General features: G+C 35.5%; 1 protein-coding gene and 1 long non-coding RNA gene across 2 annotated transcripts; both read right to left on the bottom strand.

Annotated features, from left to right (window-relative positions):
* Positions 1-7,648: 7,648 nt before the first annotated feature.
* LOC132610887 (chloroplast envelope quinone oxidoreductase homolog) lies at positions 7,649-9,803 on the bottom strand. The gene is made up of 4 exons (XM_060325294.1): positions 9,518-9,803; positions 9,159-9,300; positions 8,911-9,002; positions 7,649-8,510 (listed from the first exon to the last, which is right to left on the bottom strand). Exons 1-4 carry the CDS (start codon positions 9,581-9,583, stop codon positions 7,818-7,820), a joined length of 993 nt encoding a protein of 330 aa, XP_060181277.1. The 5' UTR covers positions 9,584-9,803; the 3' UTR covers positions 7,649-7,817.
* Positions 9,804-18,999: 9,196 nt separating this feature from the next.
* Positions 19,000-21,146, bottom strand: LOC132610889 (uncharacterized). The gene is made up of 3 exons (XR_009571364.1): positions 20,169-21,146; positions 20,023-20,091; positions 19,000-19,891 (listed from the first exon to the last, which is right to left on the bottom strand). It is a non-coding gene; the product is annotated as an uncharacterized LOC132610889 (long non-coding RNA).
* Positions 21,147-21,827: the final 681 nt, after the last annotated feature.

A 21,827-nucleotide genomic window follows, 5' to 3' on the forward strand; every position in this document is an offset into this window, starting at 1 on the left:
ACCCATTGCTTCAAAGATGTTTGCTGGAATGAACGATATAATACGATTAATATCTCTAAATTGGTCAAAAAATGACATCTTAACTCAATTTTGTGTGGAATGTTGTGTTTGTAACAGTTATTCATCAAATTACGTTACATAAAGTTTGATTCGAATTATTTTGGCAAGTGAGATGATGTTGGTGCAGCCGCATAGCGCAGTAAAGTCATGCGTTGTAGAGTATAACGCATGATTTTACTGCGTTATTCTGACTCAATGCCCCAATAACGCATTAATTTACTGCGTTATACTAGTATAACGCAGTAAATTAATGCGTTATGCTGTTCTCCATCCATTATTTGATTTGACGTAACACTGCAAAACACTGTAATTGCATGCATGCTTAGTCCTATTAATACCGAGTTTGTATAAGGCAAAAAAAGCATAAAATTCTAAGTTTCAACTAGTTTTATCATTTTGTATTCCTCCTCAGTTATTGAAAATATGACAGATGTTCCAAGAATTAAATTTTCTTTATTCTGGGATAGACAAATTATACTTGATTTTATTAGCTGTATGATTAGTGGCTTAGCTGTTAGCTGTCTAAAAGCTACGGTAAAGAAAATTCCTTGGCCCGCCTTTCATCATCTATACTAGCTGCCACGCAAGAACCAATAGAAAGGATTTCGACGCCCCTCTCTAGATAAGAAGCAGAACGCGCCATCACCTACAACCCTTTCCTCTGCCGGGGACTTCCACGAACGATTCTCCCCCAAAATACCATGTTAAGTTTCCGCTTGACTTAAAATTCTCAAAACTACTCCAAGCCTTGTATAATAGACTATAAGTTAGTAGAAGTGATTTTGATCTAAGTATAATTGGAAAATATCCAGTGTCATTTACGCCGCAAGGTGTAGCTAGTTATGGACAGTGGTATATTCAAGACGATGATTCTTTGACTGATTATTTGAGGCGCCGTATGATTATAGGCGATGCATAACTTTAAACGTCCTTGAAATGTATATAGAAAAGGTGCCCATTAATCGAATTGAATTCATGGCTAGGGCTCCTCAAGAAGCCCGAAATAGACCTCGTCGGGAAGCTCCGTCTATAATTCAGGCCGAAGTCACTCAAGCGGAACCTACTTATCAACACAATTACCTTGACATGAGTACCTATGAAAGCATCTTGACTAGCCAAATGCCTCCGGATAGATTAAGTCAGCAATTTGACGGGCAGTGGTAAATATTCATTTTTTACATTATTATGTGTAGTGGCACTTGAATGCTGCTAATAATGTCGATTATATTATTTAGGGGTTATACACCTGATATGGATCATATCGGACGGTCTCCTCAATCGGGATGGACGAATCAGGTTGGAACATCCTCAGCCTATTTAACAACTCAAAGCGATGGACCTTCCTCAAGTTTCGGTGCAGTTGATTACTATCGGTACGTCTATTTTTTTTTAACATCAATAGTGTTATTTGATGTGTAGTAGTTAAAACATTGTAATTTCTAATGTAGGGAGAATGTGGTGGTTGCACCAAATTATAAGCAAAGGACTGCTATGGATGGTCCGGATTATCCGAATTATATAGTGACATCACCCAGCGATAGTGAGGAAATACCTAATGCGGAGGAAAGTGACGATGAGATTGAGGTTGGAATTAATCCTCAACATCAATTAGAACTATTTCAAGATATGATGGACAGTCCGACACTTGAGGAGGAACTGAATTCACAGCAACCATTTGAACAGCAAGAGTCGACTCCGATTCAGCCACAAAGCCAATTTCAACATCAAGAGTCGACGCCGATTCAGTGGCATTCCGATGAGATCCCCTATCTTGATCATCTTCAAGATCGCCCAGATGCCTTTGTCTTTACTTGGGATGATGATCATATTCGGCGAAGTTTGTGGAAAGAGCTAGTGGATCTTTTAAAACATAAGGTTCATATTGAAAAAGGGATGATTTTCAGCTCAAAAAAATCATTGCAAAGGGCTGTTAAGATTTATTGCATCCAGGGGATGAGGGAGTTTAAAGTTGACGATTCCACACGAAAATTTTGGTGATTGGTCTGTAAGCGAAAATATCAAGGCTGCGAATGGATGCTTCGTGGTAAGGAAACTGCTGAAAAGATGTGGACTATTTCAAAGTTCTACATAAAGCACACTTGTGATATGGGTGACCTCCCAGATGATCATTGCAATCTAGATACTAATTTGATTGTGCGTGTATTAGTTGCCGACATTGGAAAAAACCCAAGGTATCCCCTTCGCCTAAGTTTATTTTATTTTTGGTGTTAATATAATGTTCGTCGTTGTTACATGCTGATATTTCAACTTTTTCAGGTACCCTATTAAATATTGTATTATAGCCGTCCTGAAAGTATATAGCAAAACTGTTACTAGGAGGAAGGCGTATCTTGGGCGTAAGCGTGTACATGAGATAGTCTACGGCAATTGGGAGGGCTCTTTCAAGAAGTTGTCGAGATACATGGCGGCTCTACAACGTTTCAATCATGGTACTGTTGTTGAATGGAAGCTCAAATCGAAACCTAGTGTGCCCGGTAATATTTTTGATTTTGTGTTTTGGGCATTCAAACCATGCATTGATGGTTTTGCTCATTGTCGGCCTGTAATATCAATAGATGGAACACATGTGTATGGGAAGTATGACATAAAGCTGCTAATAGCAGTTGGAATGGATGTAAATAGAGCTATATTCCCTCTAGCTTTTACAATTGCAGCTAATGAGAGCATTAGTACGCGGGGTATGTTTTTGGACTACTTAACGCAACACGTTATTAAGGATCGCATGAGAATCTGTGCGATATCAGACAGAAATGCTGGCATATTGCACAATATGTTCAATTTGCAGGGGTGGCAACCACCCTTTTCCTACCATCGTTATTGTTTAAGGCATTTGAAGGAAAACTTCCAAAAGGCATATCGAATCCCAGCACTTTGCAATTGGATGTGGGTGGCTGCAACAGAGCATCAGGAGAAAAAGTTTAACCTGTAGATGGACATTATTAGGCGGGCGACTGAGGAAGCCTTCCACTGGTTGAATGCAATTGATAAAGACAAATGGATATTACACCAGGATGAAGGTAGGCGATGGGGTATGCTGACAACAAATAGCTCTGAGTCATTCAATGGTTTGTTAAAATCTGCACGCGGACTACCTGTCACCGCAATGGTGAGAATGACATTTAAGCAGGTTGTGGAGCGGTTCGTCACTAGATCAAAAGAGGCCAAAGCATATACAACAGAAGGTCTAAAATGGTTGCCAAAATCGTCAAAACTGTTCGAGCACCACAAATATAAGGCTCAGAAACATGATCGGATGGAGTACAACCCTGCAGAGCGCATATTTGAACTCACAACAAGTGTACACCAAGGTAAAGGAGGTAACGTCCACACAATTTGTGAGATTCCAAGAACATGCACATGCGGCAAGTGGCAATCATATCACATGCCATGCTCTCATGCCTTCAAGTGTTTCATCACAATGGGAAAGAACGCCTCCTCGTACATGGCTGAGGAATATACAGTTGAAAATTATGCAAGAACATATGCTGGAAGTTCTACCCACTTGGCAATGAGAGTTATTGGCCACCGGATCCATTTTCAATGGTCGCAAATAAAGCATTTATCCGTAAATTCAGAAAGAATGCATACTCGCGTATTCATAATGAAATGGATGTTCCACTGGGGAGATACACTCGAAAATGCTCATTTTGCAATTATGTTGGTCATGATAAGTGCAAGTGTCCCTTACGACATGGTGGTCAAACTACATCTCGCGGTGGAAGTACCTCTAGTGGTGGTGGTACGTCTAGCGGTGGTGGTACGTCTAGCGGTGGTGGGGGAAGATCAACTCAAGGACATTAATTGATGAATTTTTTTAAAGATTTTTTCTTACTTTGATGATTTTATGATTATGCTGTTATTTTGAAGAATATTAGTATGTTAAGTATTTTCATCTACTCAAGGTTATGAATGAATGGTGCAATTTAATTAAGTTTTTTTTTTTGTATGAATGCTGTCATTTTGAGAAACTTTTGATTAATTATTGATGAACAAGTTTAAATATTCGCAAAGAACTTCAAGATAATGTCGCCGAACCTTCAAATGAAAATGGCGCTCGAGCACTTTTCAGCCACTAAAATGGTCATCCGAAATTTTGCGTATCCTTGATGTATTGATCCTACCTTGGGTTCTATATAAAATATTGATGTTTCGGGGTTGCGAAGCATGATTAATCTATGGTCAAAATACGTTAAAAAGTGTAATGGAAGAAGGGTTAACTAAAAGGGCTGGAAAAAAAAACGCACTATAGCGCAGTAATTTACTGCGCTATAGCATGTTCGTGTAGACATTATAGCGCAGTAATTTACTGCGCTATAGCAGTTAACGACTCCGTCTCCGTTAGTGCTATAGCGCAGTAAAATATTGCGCTATAGGTAATTTTGTAACTTTTTTTATTGGGGTATTTTGGTTCAAAATGTTTTTTGTAAGGGTATTATAGTTTTGGACTCTCTTCTTCATTTCCCCACCCCTCCCCCCACCCGTGATGGAGTTGGGGAGTGGGGGTGGCGTGAAGGTGGAGAAGAAACCAGGGGGGTGTGGGGGCGGGGGCGGGGGCGGGTGAAATGAAGAAGAAGGTGGAAATTTAATTTTTTAACTAAAAGAAAAGAAAAATAATTTAAAATTTAAAATTTAAAATTTAAAAGAAATCTGATTTGGCGCTGACGTGGCAGGCGAGTGTATTACACTTTCCATTGTGCAAGTGGTCATCAGTTTGCAGGGGGCAAATAATTTCAGTTTTTAGATGTTCAGGTGTGTAATAGGTCGTTCGTATAGTTTAAGTGTGATATCGACATTTTGAGTATAGTTTAAGGGTGATTTGATATATTTTGCCTAACTTCTTATTATCCATCCATCTCTGCCTCTTCCTCGCCTTTACCTCTAATCAAACCAAATAAATACCAAAAGCTAAAAAAAAATGACAATGGAGAAGAGATCAGCGATCGATGATTTTTACTTGGCATTTAACTGTACAAATACATTGAAATATATCCCAACAACGCACATAAACTGTACAACGACTCACCAATCTGTCAAACTGATTTTAACAATAAAAACCTCAACATAAAAAGGTAGGTTTTACTTAGCAATTAATTGTATAAACACACTAAAATTCCAAACAAACGTGATTAATACAATATGAATATGAATATGAATGAATAATCTATTTATAGGACTACAATATGGAATACCAAATGATGCCATGGACATGGCTATTAGTTATTTAGGGGTTATGATAATAAAAGGTTGTGTGAGTAATGGAAATAAATATCATTAAGTTCTTTACATTTAAGAATATGAATGAATGGAGGAGTAACAATTGATGACACATTTATTCTTGTACAATAAAAGAAGAAAAATCGGGGAAACTATCAAATAAATGAGAAAAAAGATAAATAGGATCCTAGGCCAAAGAGAGATGCCACATCACTCTTTTTTTTTTCTAGCTTTATATTATATATAAATATGAAGCTAAGAATTAGGAGAGTGATGAGGCACCTCTCTTTGGCCAAAAATTCTATTTATCTTTTTCCTCTTTTTTTTTTTTTTTTTTTTTTTTTTTGTCATTTTCCCCCTCTTTCTACTCATTCAATTAAATTAGACTTAATTTTAAAGATGGAAAAAAATATAATTTAACAGAGCCGTTTTTCTTTTATTTGTAACGTCCCAAAGCTGCCTCAGATTTGCATGTACTAGACTGTCTCAATGTTTTTTATTTGAAAATCCAAAGGTCACTACATATAAGAAACGTTCATTGGTATTAATATTAATAATGAATAATTAGTAACTAATATATCACTTTCTTTAGTTTTTTTCCCTAATATTATGTCATTTATGTGATATGTCAATGGTCATATGTTAAAGAGTCCAACAGTTGCGTCATTAATTCAAAAATAATTACGCCCCTCCCCTTGTAACAGTTGCCTAGAAATTTCACTAATCCAATTAAATACACTTAGTTCTCTACGTTGTTACTTCTATAAGCCCGTTTGGATTGACTTATAAACTGTTTTCAGCTTTTTTGAGTGTTTAGCTGGCCAGCTTAAAGTCATTTTGTGCTTAAAATAAGCTCAAAAATATAATTGGACCCATTTGACTTAGCTTATCTAAAACAGCTTATAAGCTGAAAACAGCTTAGAAGCCAAAAAAAAAAGTTAGACTACCCAACTTATTTTTTTTAGCTTATAAGCTGTTTGCAGCTTATAGGCATAAGCCCATCCAAACAGACTTTGAGCCTGTTTGGATGGGCTTATGGCTTTAAGCTGAAAACAGCTTATAAGTCAAAAAAAATAAGTTGGGGTAGCCCAACTTATTTTTTTTGGCTTATAAGTTGTTTTCAGCTTATAAGCTGCTTTAGATAAGTTAAGTCAAATTGACTCAATTATTTTTTTGAGCTTATTTTAAACACAAAATGACTTTAAGCTGGTCAGCCAAACACTCAAAAAAGCTAAAAACAGCTTATAAGCCAACTTATAAGCCAATCCAAACGGGCTCTTTATATCTTATTGAGGAGCATTCTCCCATCTGATATTCATTTTGGCTCAAAGGATATGATAATCCGGGTATCTGGTATTCCAACCTTTACTCATAGAGATTTAAGATTTATTGTAAATCACTTCTTGGTTGAATTTTGTTTGTAATAAGGAGGTTAAACTGTCTGTGACTCAATTGGACAAAAGCATTGGGACAAATATTTTGATGTATATTATCATTCTAAAATATCATTAATCTACGCAATATTATTATTAGTTCCTCGATTAGCATGTTCTTAAATAACTTTCTTTAAGGGAACTATCCAATTTCCAAATCAGAACTCTGGATGAGAATTATTTTGTTCTTAAACAACTTATTTTGTTTTCTAATTTCGAGAACTTGATTTAATTGGTCGGGAATTCTTTGATCAAGTAGATATGTTGACTATTGTATTAGTGATAAATATAACGGGGCTATTGTGTCGAAGTATAATCATGTATCTAACGTGGATATCATTTATCATATTATCTTCTTCATTTCCTAGGTTTGTTGCCAAGTTATGTGAATTCTTTTATTCTATCGGTTAAATATGATTAATTCCTTCAAAAATTTGCTGACCTTGCCTCTTGATTTTATTATTGAAGGGATCAGTGGCTAAGCTCCTCCTGATTTGGTCAGTTTGATTTATGACCGCACCAAATTTTTGCTAGTAGTGTTTATCTTGGAGTTGGCAAAGTTTTGTTAAACATCTCTTTCTGATTTTCTAGCTAATGTTTTTGAAGACTTTGTGAACATTTTATTGACATCTCCTCTTTTATTAAGGCGTAGAATTAAGAGGGGGATTACAGAATTGGAATGAAAAGAAAAAAAAAAATTGAAAAATTGAAAAAGGAAAAGGAATAGGAGAAGAAATAGATATTTGAGTTTATTTTTTAGAAGTGATGAATTTTTCTAATTTAAAGAATATGTTGTTCATCTTGCTATAATTATTAGTAGAAGATATAAATAAAAAAAATTATTTAAATTTATATTGTGTTTCATAATTGCGCGAAGCGCGAGCAAGTTCTTAGTAAGTAAATATTAGAAGTCTTCTATAAGTACCTGAATATCATATCATTTATATATGCAAGCTAGTTGAGTGAAGTAAAAAATAGTTATTTCCTCCATTTACATGAAAATTTGAGCGGTTTGAGATTTCAATCCTCGTATATTATCAATGCTCAACAGCAACATTTTCACATTTAAATCAATTGCAACAAATTTTTTTATGGCTCCACAATAATTTTCCCTATGGCATGTCCATCAATCATCTTAGCCCAAGCATCTTGAGCCTTGCTTAGAGGATGTTTGGAGTCAACAACAGTCTTTAACTTCCCTTCCTTCACCAACCTAACAAGCAAGTTTAATTCCTCATCTCCATTAGGAATCAAAATAAATGGAAGCAACTGCTTTTTGGAGAATGTCAGTTTCTTCAGTACATATGTGTACATTGCACTTAGCCCAGGAGTCAGATCAATGACTTTACCATTTTCACTCAAATTAGGCTCAAATGTTGACCAAGGAACCCCTCTAGCACAATGAATCACTGCATCATATTTCTTTCCTGATGGACTCTTAAGAGCTGCTCCTTCTGGCGTCTTGTAGTCAAGAACCTCATCTCCTCCTAAGCTCTTTACGAATTCAATATTACGAGCTCCACATGTACCTGTAACGTGAGTGTTACCTAACTTTGCCAATTGAACAGCATAATGTCCGACACCACCTGAGGCAGCGGTGACAAGAATGTTCAAATGCGGTCCACTTCCATCTAATTTGATCCCGATAATATCAACAAGGGCCTTGTGTGCTGTAAGAGCAGCAATTGGAAGCCCTGAACCTTCAGCAGCTGATACTTCTTCTGGTCTTGGAACAGTCAAGCTCTCCTTTGCAACGACATACTCGGCCAATCCACCTCCTATCTGTTATCAAGCACATGAATATTGTTACCTTACAACTATGATAATAGAGTTCATATTCTGTGCATCTGCAATTCAATGAATTTTTACTCTTATACATACAATTTAAGTTGGTCTACATGTAACTCTCCAAATCAACACTTAAATTGTAATCTAAAGAAATTGGATGGATATACTATAACATTTGTTTACACTACCAGCGTATATAACCTTAATACATTATATTAAGGCAAAAAGATCAAGTTGATGAGGATACTTTCTAATACAACAGAGACCAAATTAAATAAGATACAGAGACAAAGGTTTCTGTGACTTAAAGTGTAATTTTAGAACATACCGACTGAAGAAAAATGCAAGAATAACATACTGAAAGCAAGTCAAATGAAAGGTGAATCAGACTTACAAGAAGATTAAGAACTGCCACAACTTTGTCACCAGCCTTAAATTTTACAACACTAGATCCAACCTCTACAACCTCTCCTGCTACATCAGTACCTACTCCTCACAAAAATTTGCAGTATTAGAAGTGTATAACATACTAAATAGAAAACTATAAATGATGAGCTAGAAGGGGTTAATTAGGGCCTCTTGATGTCTCCTTATTTTGGATTCTGAAGAAAGGACTAGATGTGACAGATTAATTGAACTTACCAGGTATGACAGGACATTTGCGAGTAACAAAAGGACGATTGACACCTTTCTGAAACCTCAAGTCTAATGGATTTAAGCTTGTGGCCTCCAACTTTAACAAGACCTCATCCTTATTTGGAGTAGGCACTGGAACTTCAACATACTGCGACAATCAACAAAGAGCAAGAGAATATTTATACTGTAAGATAACTACAAGTAATAGACCATATAAAGGGAGACTAATAACATAGAAAATAAAACAGGTCACCTGCTTACATAGGAAAAGAAAAAAGACTGATAGCTTAACAGAAATATACTAGTTATTTCCATCATCATATATAGAGAGTTTCCATCCAATATTATGACTGGAGAGAAAGTACCTTCAAGCCAGCAGCACCTCCTCCATAAGAGTCGTACTGAACCGCACGCATTAGCTTCCCCACCATACTAGTTACTGTTTCAATATTCACTAATTTCACTTCATCCTCCTACTGCTTCAGCAGAAGCACTTAAAATAAGATTGGGGACGAAAGTTGAAGCAATATTCTAATCTTGAATTGTTGAAAGTTGGTGCTAGTCAGGGTTTTCCTCCTTCCTCGCGCTTTCCATCAGCCTTGTAAAGTCACTTGTTAAAAAACTGATCAGGTTTGAAATAGTCAAATGCATTGACACGTGGAAATAGACAATTGTTATCAACCAATCAAATCCATTTTCTTGAAGATCAAGTTATGTCCCCACACACAGACATGTAAACAAAATAAACATATTAAAATTGATGTTGTTGTATAATTTTAATAATATCTATCTGTCATTTTTTGGAGCATTTGGGCCCTATCTGTCATAGATGTTGTTGTATAATTTTAATAATATCTATCTGTCATTATTGTTTTATAACATGAGTTCTTGTATTTTTGCAGGTTACGGATCGTGCAAGTTCCCAAGCGTCACACTTTGAATATGGGTGGCACGTTTTGCTAGGAAGGTCAATGGAAGCTACGGTGGCAGATAAATTTCAATGAGACAAAGCCACGCCTTCTTTTGTATACGTTAGAATACAGTTGTACACAGAATTGTCTGATGTCGAATCAGAAAATGGTTGTTTTATTCTTATTATTATTGTTCCATTAATTAATCCTACAACACCTTAGATTTGTTTGTCCTTCTGTATTCTGCCGTATAGAATAAAATTACCTACCTAGAACAAGTGTTAGACAAACAATTGGATTCCACATTTTAATAGGCGTTTGGCCATTAAAACCAAATATTTTTCACTTTATTTGGAATTTTGAAGTTGGAATTGAAGATAAATTGTGTTTAGTTATAATTTTTGCAAAGAATATTTGATTTATTTAAATGTATTGAAGTTGCATTTAGAATTTTCATAGTCAAATATTATTGAAAATATGCTTCCTAATAGTATGAACCACATTTCTTCAAGTGTAGTTATAAACCATTTCTAAGCGCTACAAAGGTTGTGTTAAAACATCTCCAGGAATCTTTCACGGAAAGGCATGCAAGAACTGAGGAAGAAAAGAGAAGGCTTACCAGCATTTAGTGGAACTCTCGTTTGTAGTATTAGAACTCACTAATTCTAGCTTCAAGTATTTCAATAAATTTGGAGCCTAGCAAATTAAATGAAGTGTGGTTAGATTTCGAATGTAATTTCATAAAGTTTAAATTCTGAATTCATCTCTAAATTAGTGAATCTGTCTTCGGATTATTCGTCTAGTGCACTAATAGATGAATGTCACATTTGTAAAAATGAAATGAAAGAAACAAGAGCCACGTAAATGGATCCCCTCTAATAACAAAGTGTCCAGTATTGCTCAATAGTACATTTGATGGAAGACATGCGTAAGAGTTAACTTTTTAAATTTTTATCCACTAAATGATTTTAATAGGAAAAAAAGGCTTAATACCTAGATGGACCCTTAAACTTGACATGTTTTGTAAGATAGGCATATAAACTTACAAGGTGACCAGATAGACACTTAAACTTACTCAAAGTGTATTTTTCAAGTTTTCCAGTTATTTTGAAAACAAAAACTATATTTTTCAAACACTCACAATTTTCATGGCCAAACAAGCCCTAAATATATCACAAAATATTTTTTTTTAAAATGCAAAAATAAGGCAATCGCATATACATGAGACTATAAATGTGCACTTAAACCAATAAATACTCGCTAATCGCAATTTTGCAGCTTTCAATTAACTCGGTTTTTTTTTTACACTTGAATAATTAAAAAACAATAACTTTAACCAATAAAAATCCTTAAAAAAAGAAATTTCAAATTAAGATTTTTTTTTTAAGGATTTTCTTCTCGGCTTTACAGTTTTCTTAATTTGAAATTTCTTTTACACTTGAAATACTGAACTTAGAAATTTCTTAATTTGAAATTTCTTTTTTTAAGGATTTTTATTGGTTAAAGTTATTATTTTTTAATTATTCAAGTGTAAAAAAAAAACCCGAGTTAATTGAAAGCTGCAAAATTGCGATTAGCGAGTATTTATTGGTTTAAGTGCACATTTATAGTCTCATGTATATGCGTTTGCATTATTTTTGCATTTTAAAAAAAATATTTTGTGATATATTTAGGGCTTGTTTGGCCATGAAAATTGTGAGTGTTTGAAAAATATAGTTTTTGTTTTCAAAATAACTGGAAAACTTGAAAAATACACTTTGAGTAAGTTTAAGTGTCTATCTGGTCACCTTGTAAAGTTATATGTCTATCTTACAAAACATGCCAAGTTTAAGGGTTCATCTGGGTATTAAGCTGGAAAAAAACTAAAGATTAGTATCCACTAAACGGTGTGGACTGTCGGCAACTCATCCACCATTTACTTCACTTTCCTCTACCCAGCTCCACCCTCACACCAACACACTTTGTCCTTTTCTTCGTCAACATTAATCAAAATGATTGCCTATCTATGTGGGTATTCACCTAGAATTCAAAATAAAAATAAAAATACGGGAGTTCATAATAAATCCACTTTGTTTCTCTCCAGATTTTATGAGAATGAGTTGATATTTCACCAACAAATCGTTGAAACAATTGAGTTGCCGACCGTCTCCAGTCTTCCGACTATATTGTTTGTGAATCTCAGAGCACAGGGAGTTTCAGAAAGGAACCAAAAGTACCGTCCCAAAGGTGTAGTTAAATCATGAATGAAAATGCACTCTAATTTTGTCTTGACATTATAATACCAGTTCATAAACTATTTAAAAAGGAACAAATTTGAGCCAAAGTAAGTACTGAGCATAGATATGCATAAGGGGGAAAATGCTTCCAGCATGCTCAGGGAATATCTTTCAACTTTAATCTTGGGCTATGCCAGCTCAAAATTTTTGGGTCTAAAGTTAATTAGATTGGGTAGTTCAAAATATTTCAAATGTACATGTCTGAATGGCTGAACTTGCAAACTCTCAAGCCTAACTTCAAACTTAAATCTCATATGGACATTTTTATTTCCTCTTAACCTAATTTGCTATCAATATCACATGCCTAATATCTAAAAGATACTTAGGTCAGACTTTCTACCCATCCATAACTCATATGAAGTAAATGTAACTGATTTGTTGACATAGGATTAAGAACATAGGCAAAGGAATCAGTAATGCATCCCTCAGCAGAAAATGAAAATTCAGAGGCGACCCAGGATTTTAAGACAGCGGGGGCACCATTATCTTGACATAACCTCCAACAAAAAGTTTAATGACGACTGAGGGATAATACCGTATCGGACTGGTCATTAATAGCGTCGCAGTGGTGAAAATACAAGTATATAGGTCAAATATGTGTAATAAATAAAATTTAATACACTGAAGCAAATGAAAGAGATAGCTCAGTGGCTAAGGCTTTGCAATATGTGGTGACAGTGCAGGTTCAAATCTGGGTGAGCTCATTTAACGCTTATTGTTTTCCTAAAAATAGGCTCAAAAAAATAATTAAAAGTGACATTCAGGTTCGATCTGGAGTGACATGTAAAGGAAGCAACAGTTGCAACCAACGTGCCTCAAAGACAATTTTATTGGTTAGAGCGCACAATTAAATATATACTAATTTATCAAGTTATATACATATATATATATACATAATTTTTTTTCTGAAATCGACAACTTTACTTGCGCCATTTTAGATCTTACCATTTTGAGGAACATTCTACTTGAGACAATGAAATCAAAACGAAATCCTAGCGTAGAAAACTCAAGGAAAGAAATTAGAAAATGAATAAATGACAAAATTAACAAAGAAAGGGGAAAGTCTTGCTAAGCTCGTCGATTACAAGTGCGACGGGGAAAGAGATCGGGATGGAGTTCCGCCTATATTACTACTATATATAAGGGCAAACTTAGGGACTTTTGTAGTTCTCACGAGAATTTTAATTTTTTTTTAAATTTTTTAATTAATTACTTTTAGGTCCTAATCTTATTTATTTAAGTCAATTTTTTTTGTTTTTTGTTTTTAAGGTTTACTTTTCAAAAGCTATCGAACCTCCTGCCTCATTTTTCATGTTCTTTGATTTTCTATTTGGTGCTCGATATTCGCATTTGAGCCCAATTAATTCAGATAATTCGCACTGTATCGCGCCCATTCGGGGGAACCGCTCCCTCCAAACATTTTTTTCATATCCATGTTCGAACCCCTAATCCATTATTAAGGGAGGAGCAGCTCCATCTGCTGCACAAGTTAAATTATGTATTTGTCTTAAAAGTTCATTAACTATGTATAGATTATTTATTTAGAACTAAATAACTTCAAAAAATTAGGATACATAACTTATAAATGTCAAATTCTGGCTCCGCATTTGATTTGAAGTAAATAATTTCATCAAAATGAAAGTTAAAATATTAAAGGTGTTATATCCCATATTTTCATACATTGGGACGTTTTAAACTAAAAGTGACAAGTTAAAGACAAGACTATTTTAAGATACGAAATAGAGATTTTAACTTCCGGTTTCGTTTCAAGTCATAATTTAACTACAATTTCGTTTGGCATTGATATATTAATGGAAAAAATTGGGATTAAACTAACTATAAGTGGGATTGGGAACAAAAAAAAAATCTGCCCACATTTTTCTCCATGTGTAGCCGTGCACTATAGTGCCTTGGTCAAGGAATCTTGACCCAATTTAGTGTGATCCACATGTCCAAGGCATGGAGGGGACAAAGAGACAAAAAAAAATCTGTTCACTCCACATTTTCACAACTCATTACAACATTCCAAAGTGTAGAACACTTAGAGAGAGAAAGAGAGACTCACGGCTAGAGCTAGCCGAAAATGGTGAACAAAAAATTGATCCAAAAATTTCAGTTTCTCAAGCAATTTAACTCCATTGAAAGTATATTAACGTGTAGCATCCATTGATATAGCAAGAACAAGTATTAAAAAAAAAATCCAAGAAGTGAAAGTGAAGGCTAGCCGATTGAAGTGTAGATACAAGGTAAGAGTTGATAATTTTTTTCATGTGTTGTATGACGATTTGAATGTATAGTTCATGCATGTTGTTGTTGGATTGTTGTTGTAGTTGAAGTAAAGAGTTAGCCGTGAGTGAGGTGAAGTCATGATTGATTTCATTTTGCATGTATTGTTGATGAATTGAATATGTATCAACATAAGCAAACGAACAAAGATTTGTAGAAGTTTGGTTGTGATGTTGTATGTTGGATATTGGACTGTTTTTCTTGAAATGAAAATGATCCGTGTGTTGAAGGTTCTAATGAAGTCATGCTTTATCTTCTTGAACATGTATTGGAATGGATTGAATGTATTGTAGTTGGATAAACGGATGAAAATCACGAAATTGTGGGAAGGGTGTTGTAGCCGTGTAAAAAGGGACTGTTTTAGGGGAGATTTAGGGACTGTTTTGTGTCACATTTGGATTGTTATTGTTATAGACATTGTGGTGTATTGTATGCATGTTGAATATGTGAATTGAGGTGTTAAAGAAATGAATTATGATGAAGTGTATAGGCAGTCCAAAACTGTGGACAGTTTTGATGTTAGAAGTGAATTTGTGTGTGTTGAATGTTGATTCTTGTTGCAAACGTTTAGTGAAAGTAAAGTGCATTGATTCAAGTTGAAACTGAAATGATGGTGGGCTGTTGTAAGAATGAAAATGATGCTAAAACAGTTCCAAAAATCATGAAAGTAATGTCATTAAACGTGTTGTTGTTGTTGCAAGTTAAAACTGGAAAATTGCTAAGTGAGAATGGAAATGCTATGTGTGTTGTTTAGCCATGTGTATGAAACAGTTTTGAATGGTGTATGGACTGCCCAAGTTCCCTAAGTCATGTTTAAACAAGTTTTGATCAATATATGAAAGAACGATTAGCAATGTTAGCTTGTAACGCTAGTGGGTTTGAATGCGAATGAAACGTCGTTTAAATGTTAGAAAGGAATTGTGAGCGTCAAAATACGTATTGAATTCCCTTGTAGACTAATTGTAGTTCTTCATATCTTGATATAGGATAAGTGTTTGTGGGCAGCAAGTACAAGTTAGAATACAACTAAACGCTAAAGGTATGTAAAGCCTATTCCTTCTTTCTTTTGGCATGTCCTAAACATAAGTATGAAACGATATGAACCTCGGGGTAAATTCTATTCTCTAGTTCCATGCATGACTTATGATTCTATATTTCATTAAGGCTATTGTCATGTGCCTACTATATGATTGACTAATGAATGATGTATAGAAGTTCCTACTCTTAAAGAATTGCACAAGTAGAGACATACTTGACTTTCAAAAGCTACACCATGCTAAGTTGATACATGTACACGAAATCTGAAACGTTTCTTGTTATAGTTTGTTATGAGACTTAAAAAGAACTGAATATGAATATTATTTTGACACTTTAGAGCTGGTTAGTGCTTGTCCATTGAGTCTCAAAAGATGAATTGCATATATGTGGTTGCTCATTATTCTGCTCGTGCTTATCGCTATATCCTTCACTGAGTCCCGGGCCAGGACACGTTCTCGTGCGCATATTTACTATATTAATCACCGAGTCCCTCACTAGAGGGCCGGGACACGTTATATATATATATGATGATATGATGATGTGATGATATGATGACATGATGATATGGAGATGGTGGCCAGGAGGGCATATTCCTTATTACCGAGTCCCTTACTAAAGGGCCGGGACACGTCTATATGCATGTTTATGATACTATGATTTTAATTACCGAGCCCCTCACTAGAGGGCCAGGACACGTTATATATGTTATATACAGAATGATTATGCAGCTTTGATTACAAAACACTGTATTGACATTGATATGAGAATGATATAGATCAAATATGTCCAAAGGCAAGTTTTATGAATTTCTGATTGTTGCATTGGGTCCTACATACTTTGTCTCCTTATGAGTCTATTACTACATTTCATGCTTTACATGCTCAGTACATATTCCGTACTGACCCCCTTTCTTCGGGGGCTGCGTTTTTATGCCGCGCAGGTACATACGATAGGTTCGCTGATCCGCCCGCTTAGGATCTTATTCTGCTATTCTGAGGCGCTCTCTTATTCGGAGCCTATATTTTTGGTACAGTCTCCTGCTATTGTATAAATGTACGTCACTCAGGGGTACGACGGGGCCCTGTCCCGTCATATGATTCTGTCGGTCTGTTTAGAGGTCTGTAGACATGTTTGTGGGTTGGGGTCTTTCTGTACGGATGCGTGTATATGTTGTGTTTGGGCGATCCCATTCGCCGCGGCGGCCGGTCTGCATATGTTTAAATGTTGCTTTGTTGGCCCTGGGTGGTCTTTGTTGGTATTATCTGTGCGCAGGGTTAATTTGGATAGTCTGTAAAACAAAGGAAACTCTGCCGAAATTTTTCTGGAAATTATCTAAATTTGAAATATAGCCTTGTCGGCTTCTGTTCTATACCTGGATGTGTTTGATATAATCTGAGGCAGCGTTAGATATTTGTGTCGGTATAAGTCATCTGTTTGCCACTCGGATTTGTGATTGTGTTCGGGTGCCCAATTCGGGCCCTAGTCACTGCCCACGGGGTTGGGTTGTGACAAAAGGAGTAGAATGAAAGTTTTGCTTTCATATATTGAAAATATACTTATATGAAATTTAATTATTACTAACGTAATTACCCACTTGTGGGACTACAAGGGGTATATGGTTGTTATTGTTGTACACTTGTACTAACACAAATTATATTTTTTTAATTAAAATATCTACTTTTATATTTTGAGTTTAGAGCACGGGCCTCACATAACTAGTATATATATAAGGCCATATGTTACTACTAGAGGGGATAAGCCCGGGCCCAATTGAAGTTGATTTGAAGTTGCTTTAATGGGCAATTCGCACTTCTTTTGGGGTGGTCTTTAAATTTTGCCCCTCATATTTGAAATCTTTAAATTTTGCCCTTCGGCTAAAACCCATGGGTTCCAGGTTCGAACCCCCACTCAGTCAAAACTCAAAAATTTTAAAAAAAAAATAGCAAGGCATAGTTTAAATTTCTCTATGCCCCCACCGGCATACACTTGTTAAGGAATTACCAAAATTATGCCGGACCCGGCATACTTATGCCTTATGGGCAGACTTGGCATAAGTATGCCGGATCCGGCATAACTTTGGTAATTCCTTCACAAGTTTATGCCGGATCCGGCATACTTATGGGCAAACTTTTAGTTAAGCCTTAACTAAAAGTTTTTTCCTAGTTATGCCTTATGGGGCAGACTTTTAGTTAAGGCATAACTAAAACTATGCCCCATAAGGCATAACTTTTCCTTAAGACATAGACTTTATTTTATAAGCCAAATTTGGTTTGTTCAAACTCCGCATATTGGCAACCAAATTGAACTTAACATCAGCAAAGTAGTAACGCTGGGAAAGAAACAGATCATACATTGGCAGAAACAAAGCATGCTTATAAAAGACTGATATTATTTTTATATTTTATCTACTGGTGCATCGTCGGATGTGTCAATTTACACAACTTGGTAAGTGCAAATACTAACAGACTGAGGTACATTTGCAAAATTTTAAGACCTGAATATGCATTAAGATACATTTAGGTAGAACAGAACATCCACATTCTTTATTGGTTTGTTATGATTTACTGGTCTGGTCCCATTAAAAGTTTGTCCATAAATATGGCTGACCCGGCATAAACTTGTTAAGGAATTATCAAAGTTATGTCGAACCGGCATAAACTTGTTAAGGAATTATCAAAGTTATGCCAGAGCCGGCATAAACTTGTTAAGTAATTACCAAAGTTATGCTGGACTCGGCATACTTATGCCAAGTCTGCCCATAAGGCAGAGTATGCCGGGTCCGGCATAACTTTGGTAATTCCTTAACAAATGTATGCCGGGTCCGGCATACACGCGATCCAAATCTTGCCTTGCAATTTTTTTTTTAATTTATGCTTTAGCGGGGGTTCGAACCCAGAACCTTATGATTTCTGCGTGAACGCCCAGGGTTGCAACGCAAAGGGCAAAAATTAAAGACCAGCAATATGAGGGGCATAATTTAAAGACCACAAATATGAGGGGCAAAATTTAAAGACCACTCCAAAAGAAGGGCAATCCGCGCAAAAAAATGTGCTTTAATCATAACCAAATAGCTCACTTGGTATTTGACATGGGAATTTGCTACTATTTGTTGTCTTAAATTTAAGGGCCCGTTTGGTCATGAGAATTTTTCACTTTTTCCAGAAAAATTATTTCACTTTATTTGAAAAGCAACAACATTTGGTTATGAAAATCTCAACTAACTTAATTGAAGTTGTATTTAAAATTTGAAAAACAATTAAAACCTTGTTTTCACTTTTTTTTCACTTTCAATACATTCAAACAATCAAATATTGTTTGCCAAAACTATAACTCTTCATCTCCGGTTTCAACTCCAACTTCAGAATTCCAAATAAAGTGAAATATTTTTGGTTGTCATGGTCAAACGCCTACTAAGTTTATCCTCACTAATAATTCATAAATGGACTTGCTGCCATGAGGATTTTAAAACCAGAGAGTAACAGATCATTATACTGAAAATACTGAATAGTTGTTGGTTGTGTGATATACAATGTTTGTCTATACTTTTGGTGTATGTTATAATGTTAAAAAGAATTTTTATCAGTTTGGACAAAAGGAAAGATCATATACTATAATAACTTGAAATGAATTTCAGTCCTGTGTGGACAGAGAAAAAGTACAAACACAGCCTTTAAGACTGTCTGAATCTTACTAATTCTTTGACTGAAAGCATGCTGAGTTCAAGTGAGATGCTGGTGTATATGTGGTTTTACGTGGTTATGTATGCAACGGGTATGTGCCGTAATCTGTTCAATATATTAAGTTAGAAAATACAGTTTAGATCCGTATGGGAAGAAATGCTAGTGCTGGTAAGACAGCAGCCGCAAATTCTAATACTGCAAATTACTCGAACTTTCGGCAGGTTGGTGTTGGTAGCTTGGATCCTTCAATTGCAGCAAATGTTGTCCAGTAGGCACATGAGAGAATGAAGAGAGAACGTGATAATTCATGGGGGGGAGCCATAGAGAGGCACTTCTTAAACAGAGAAGGCTGGATGAAGAGGGAATTCGTTTTGGATCCAATGCACCTCAATATGTAGAAAGGACTTACGGTTTCTCTTCTAGCAAGTTTAATAGTACCAGGGAGCTGATGTCGCTCGAAAACCGGAATATGCTGATGGGGAAAGCTCGGAAAGAGATACTCAAGAAGTTGGATCAGTGGAGATTGCAGATGCAAGATGACCATAAACCTAAGGTAAAAGAGAGCAAAAAAGAAAATCAGAGGACAGCTTTGTCTGAGTCTTGTCAAATGTTTAGATTTAAATTACAAAATGGATCAAAATTTCAACTTTATTTTATAGGCTTGAAAGAACTATTTCACCTTTACTTCCTGTGGGATGACATAGCAATTGTGAATCTTGGATGTTGAATCTACACATGATGTGTTTAGCTGGCATTAGCAAAAAAGGGAAGCAAAATTACAAACAAGTCAGAAAGAAGAAATATATCATATTTGAAAATGATTACCGCAAGTGAACAGAGAGAGCTTTGCATAGCAAGTGAACATAGAGCTTTGCATAGGCTGTAATTATCTTGTTCTCTGAATTGCTGCAATAAATCCATAAGAGAAGCCTCACTTCAGTGGCTGGTAGCATGAATACGTTAGTCATCTTGTCCGAACATGTAGCTATTATCAGTTCTATAGTCTGCCCTAAAACGTCAAAGCGTATGTAATGCCAAATAACTTAATTACTGTGATAGAATGCTTAAAATGGGATTGTCGAAAGCATACTTTGTAAATGGCTTGTAACCTCACAGAATAGCTTTTGTTCTTCGCACAAGCAATGTTTTTTGGATCATAAAATGGAAAACAATGTTACTTACCATCATGCCACGTTACTTAACAACAAACTCATCATCTCGTTATCATACAAAAGTAAAATCAAGTAAGCGGCGAAAAATTTGCAGAATGCAACCAGCACTGCTTATAGAGCGAGCATATTCAAAGTATATAGAAACAACTACAACACAGTAATACTTAGTTCCTCATGAATAATAGTGGAATCAATGGTGCAGACTCAAGAAGAATATAAGTTCGCTCATTTTAATAAACGGGGAAGATCAATTGTTGTTTTTCATATGCGCTGACGCAAGTGCTGAAGAAGAACTCACCCTTCCACATAGAAGAAGTTCAAGTGTAAGAGGCGAAAAAAGAGCATAACCAGAATAATATGATTCATTTAGCCCAAGTATTGACAATATATAAGTATGGGCAGAAACATGGTTACTAACATTTTAATACATCTAGACAGAAACCTGCAAAAGGACTCAAATTTTCTAAATTAAAACCCGCAAATGAAGCAACATGTAAGTTCTGAAAGTTAACTGCAAAATTTAATTTTTGTGCCAGAGAATAGACATATATACGAAATACAGTTACCGAAAATTAAAAGGAAGGGGGGGGGGGGGGGTGAGGGAGAGGGCGGGTGTGAAGATTAGTGCAATAATTAACAATTCAACTCCATATTTGATGAGAAAGATGAAATAATCAAAATCAATTAGAAAAATGGCAGGTGCAGCAGAACATACTAAGAGTTGTCATAACAGCAGTGAAGATGATGATCTTTACTGGCCTGTAAATGTTTATCTCTTCATTGACAGGTGTGTGAACCGAAGAATACCACCACCTGTCAGATCAAGTAACGAAGCTGACCTCAATGCCACAATAGTAGCATATAACTGCAAACCATCAAAGTAATGAGGTTTGAGAACATTTGAGCAAGTTTAATTAATAGGTGAAGTATAACATAAGTGGAGCCAACATGATTAACTGGAAGGAAAAGTTACAATAGAACACCAAATAGACGGCGACGTACATTTTGATTATTGTAAGCAATCATGTCTTCAGAAAGTTGCTTTTTTAGTAGAAATAAATTGAGCCCACAAAGGGTAAAAGCATAGTATATCAACAAGATGTAGAGCTATGCAAGAAATCTATTCATGCAAAGGCTTTCTGAATGATTTCATCATAAACTATATTGTATGTTGAATGATCATCACTATCTGTTGTGGCTGGCCGAATTAATACTTTTACACAATGAGAACTTTTTGCTCTTGATAGGGCAACATAGAGTTGACCATGTGAAAAAACAGGTTCGCGTAAATAAATTCCAACGAAGTCTAATG

The sequence above is a fragment of the Lycium barbarum genome, chromosome 9 (assembly GCF_019175385.1).
Source record: "Lycium barbarum isolate Lr01 chromosome 9, ASM1917538v2, whole genome shotgun sequence".
NCBI classification, from domain to species: Eukaryota; Viridiplantae; Streptophyta; class Magnoliopsida; order Solanales; family Solanaceae; genus Lycium; species Lycium barbarum.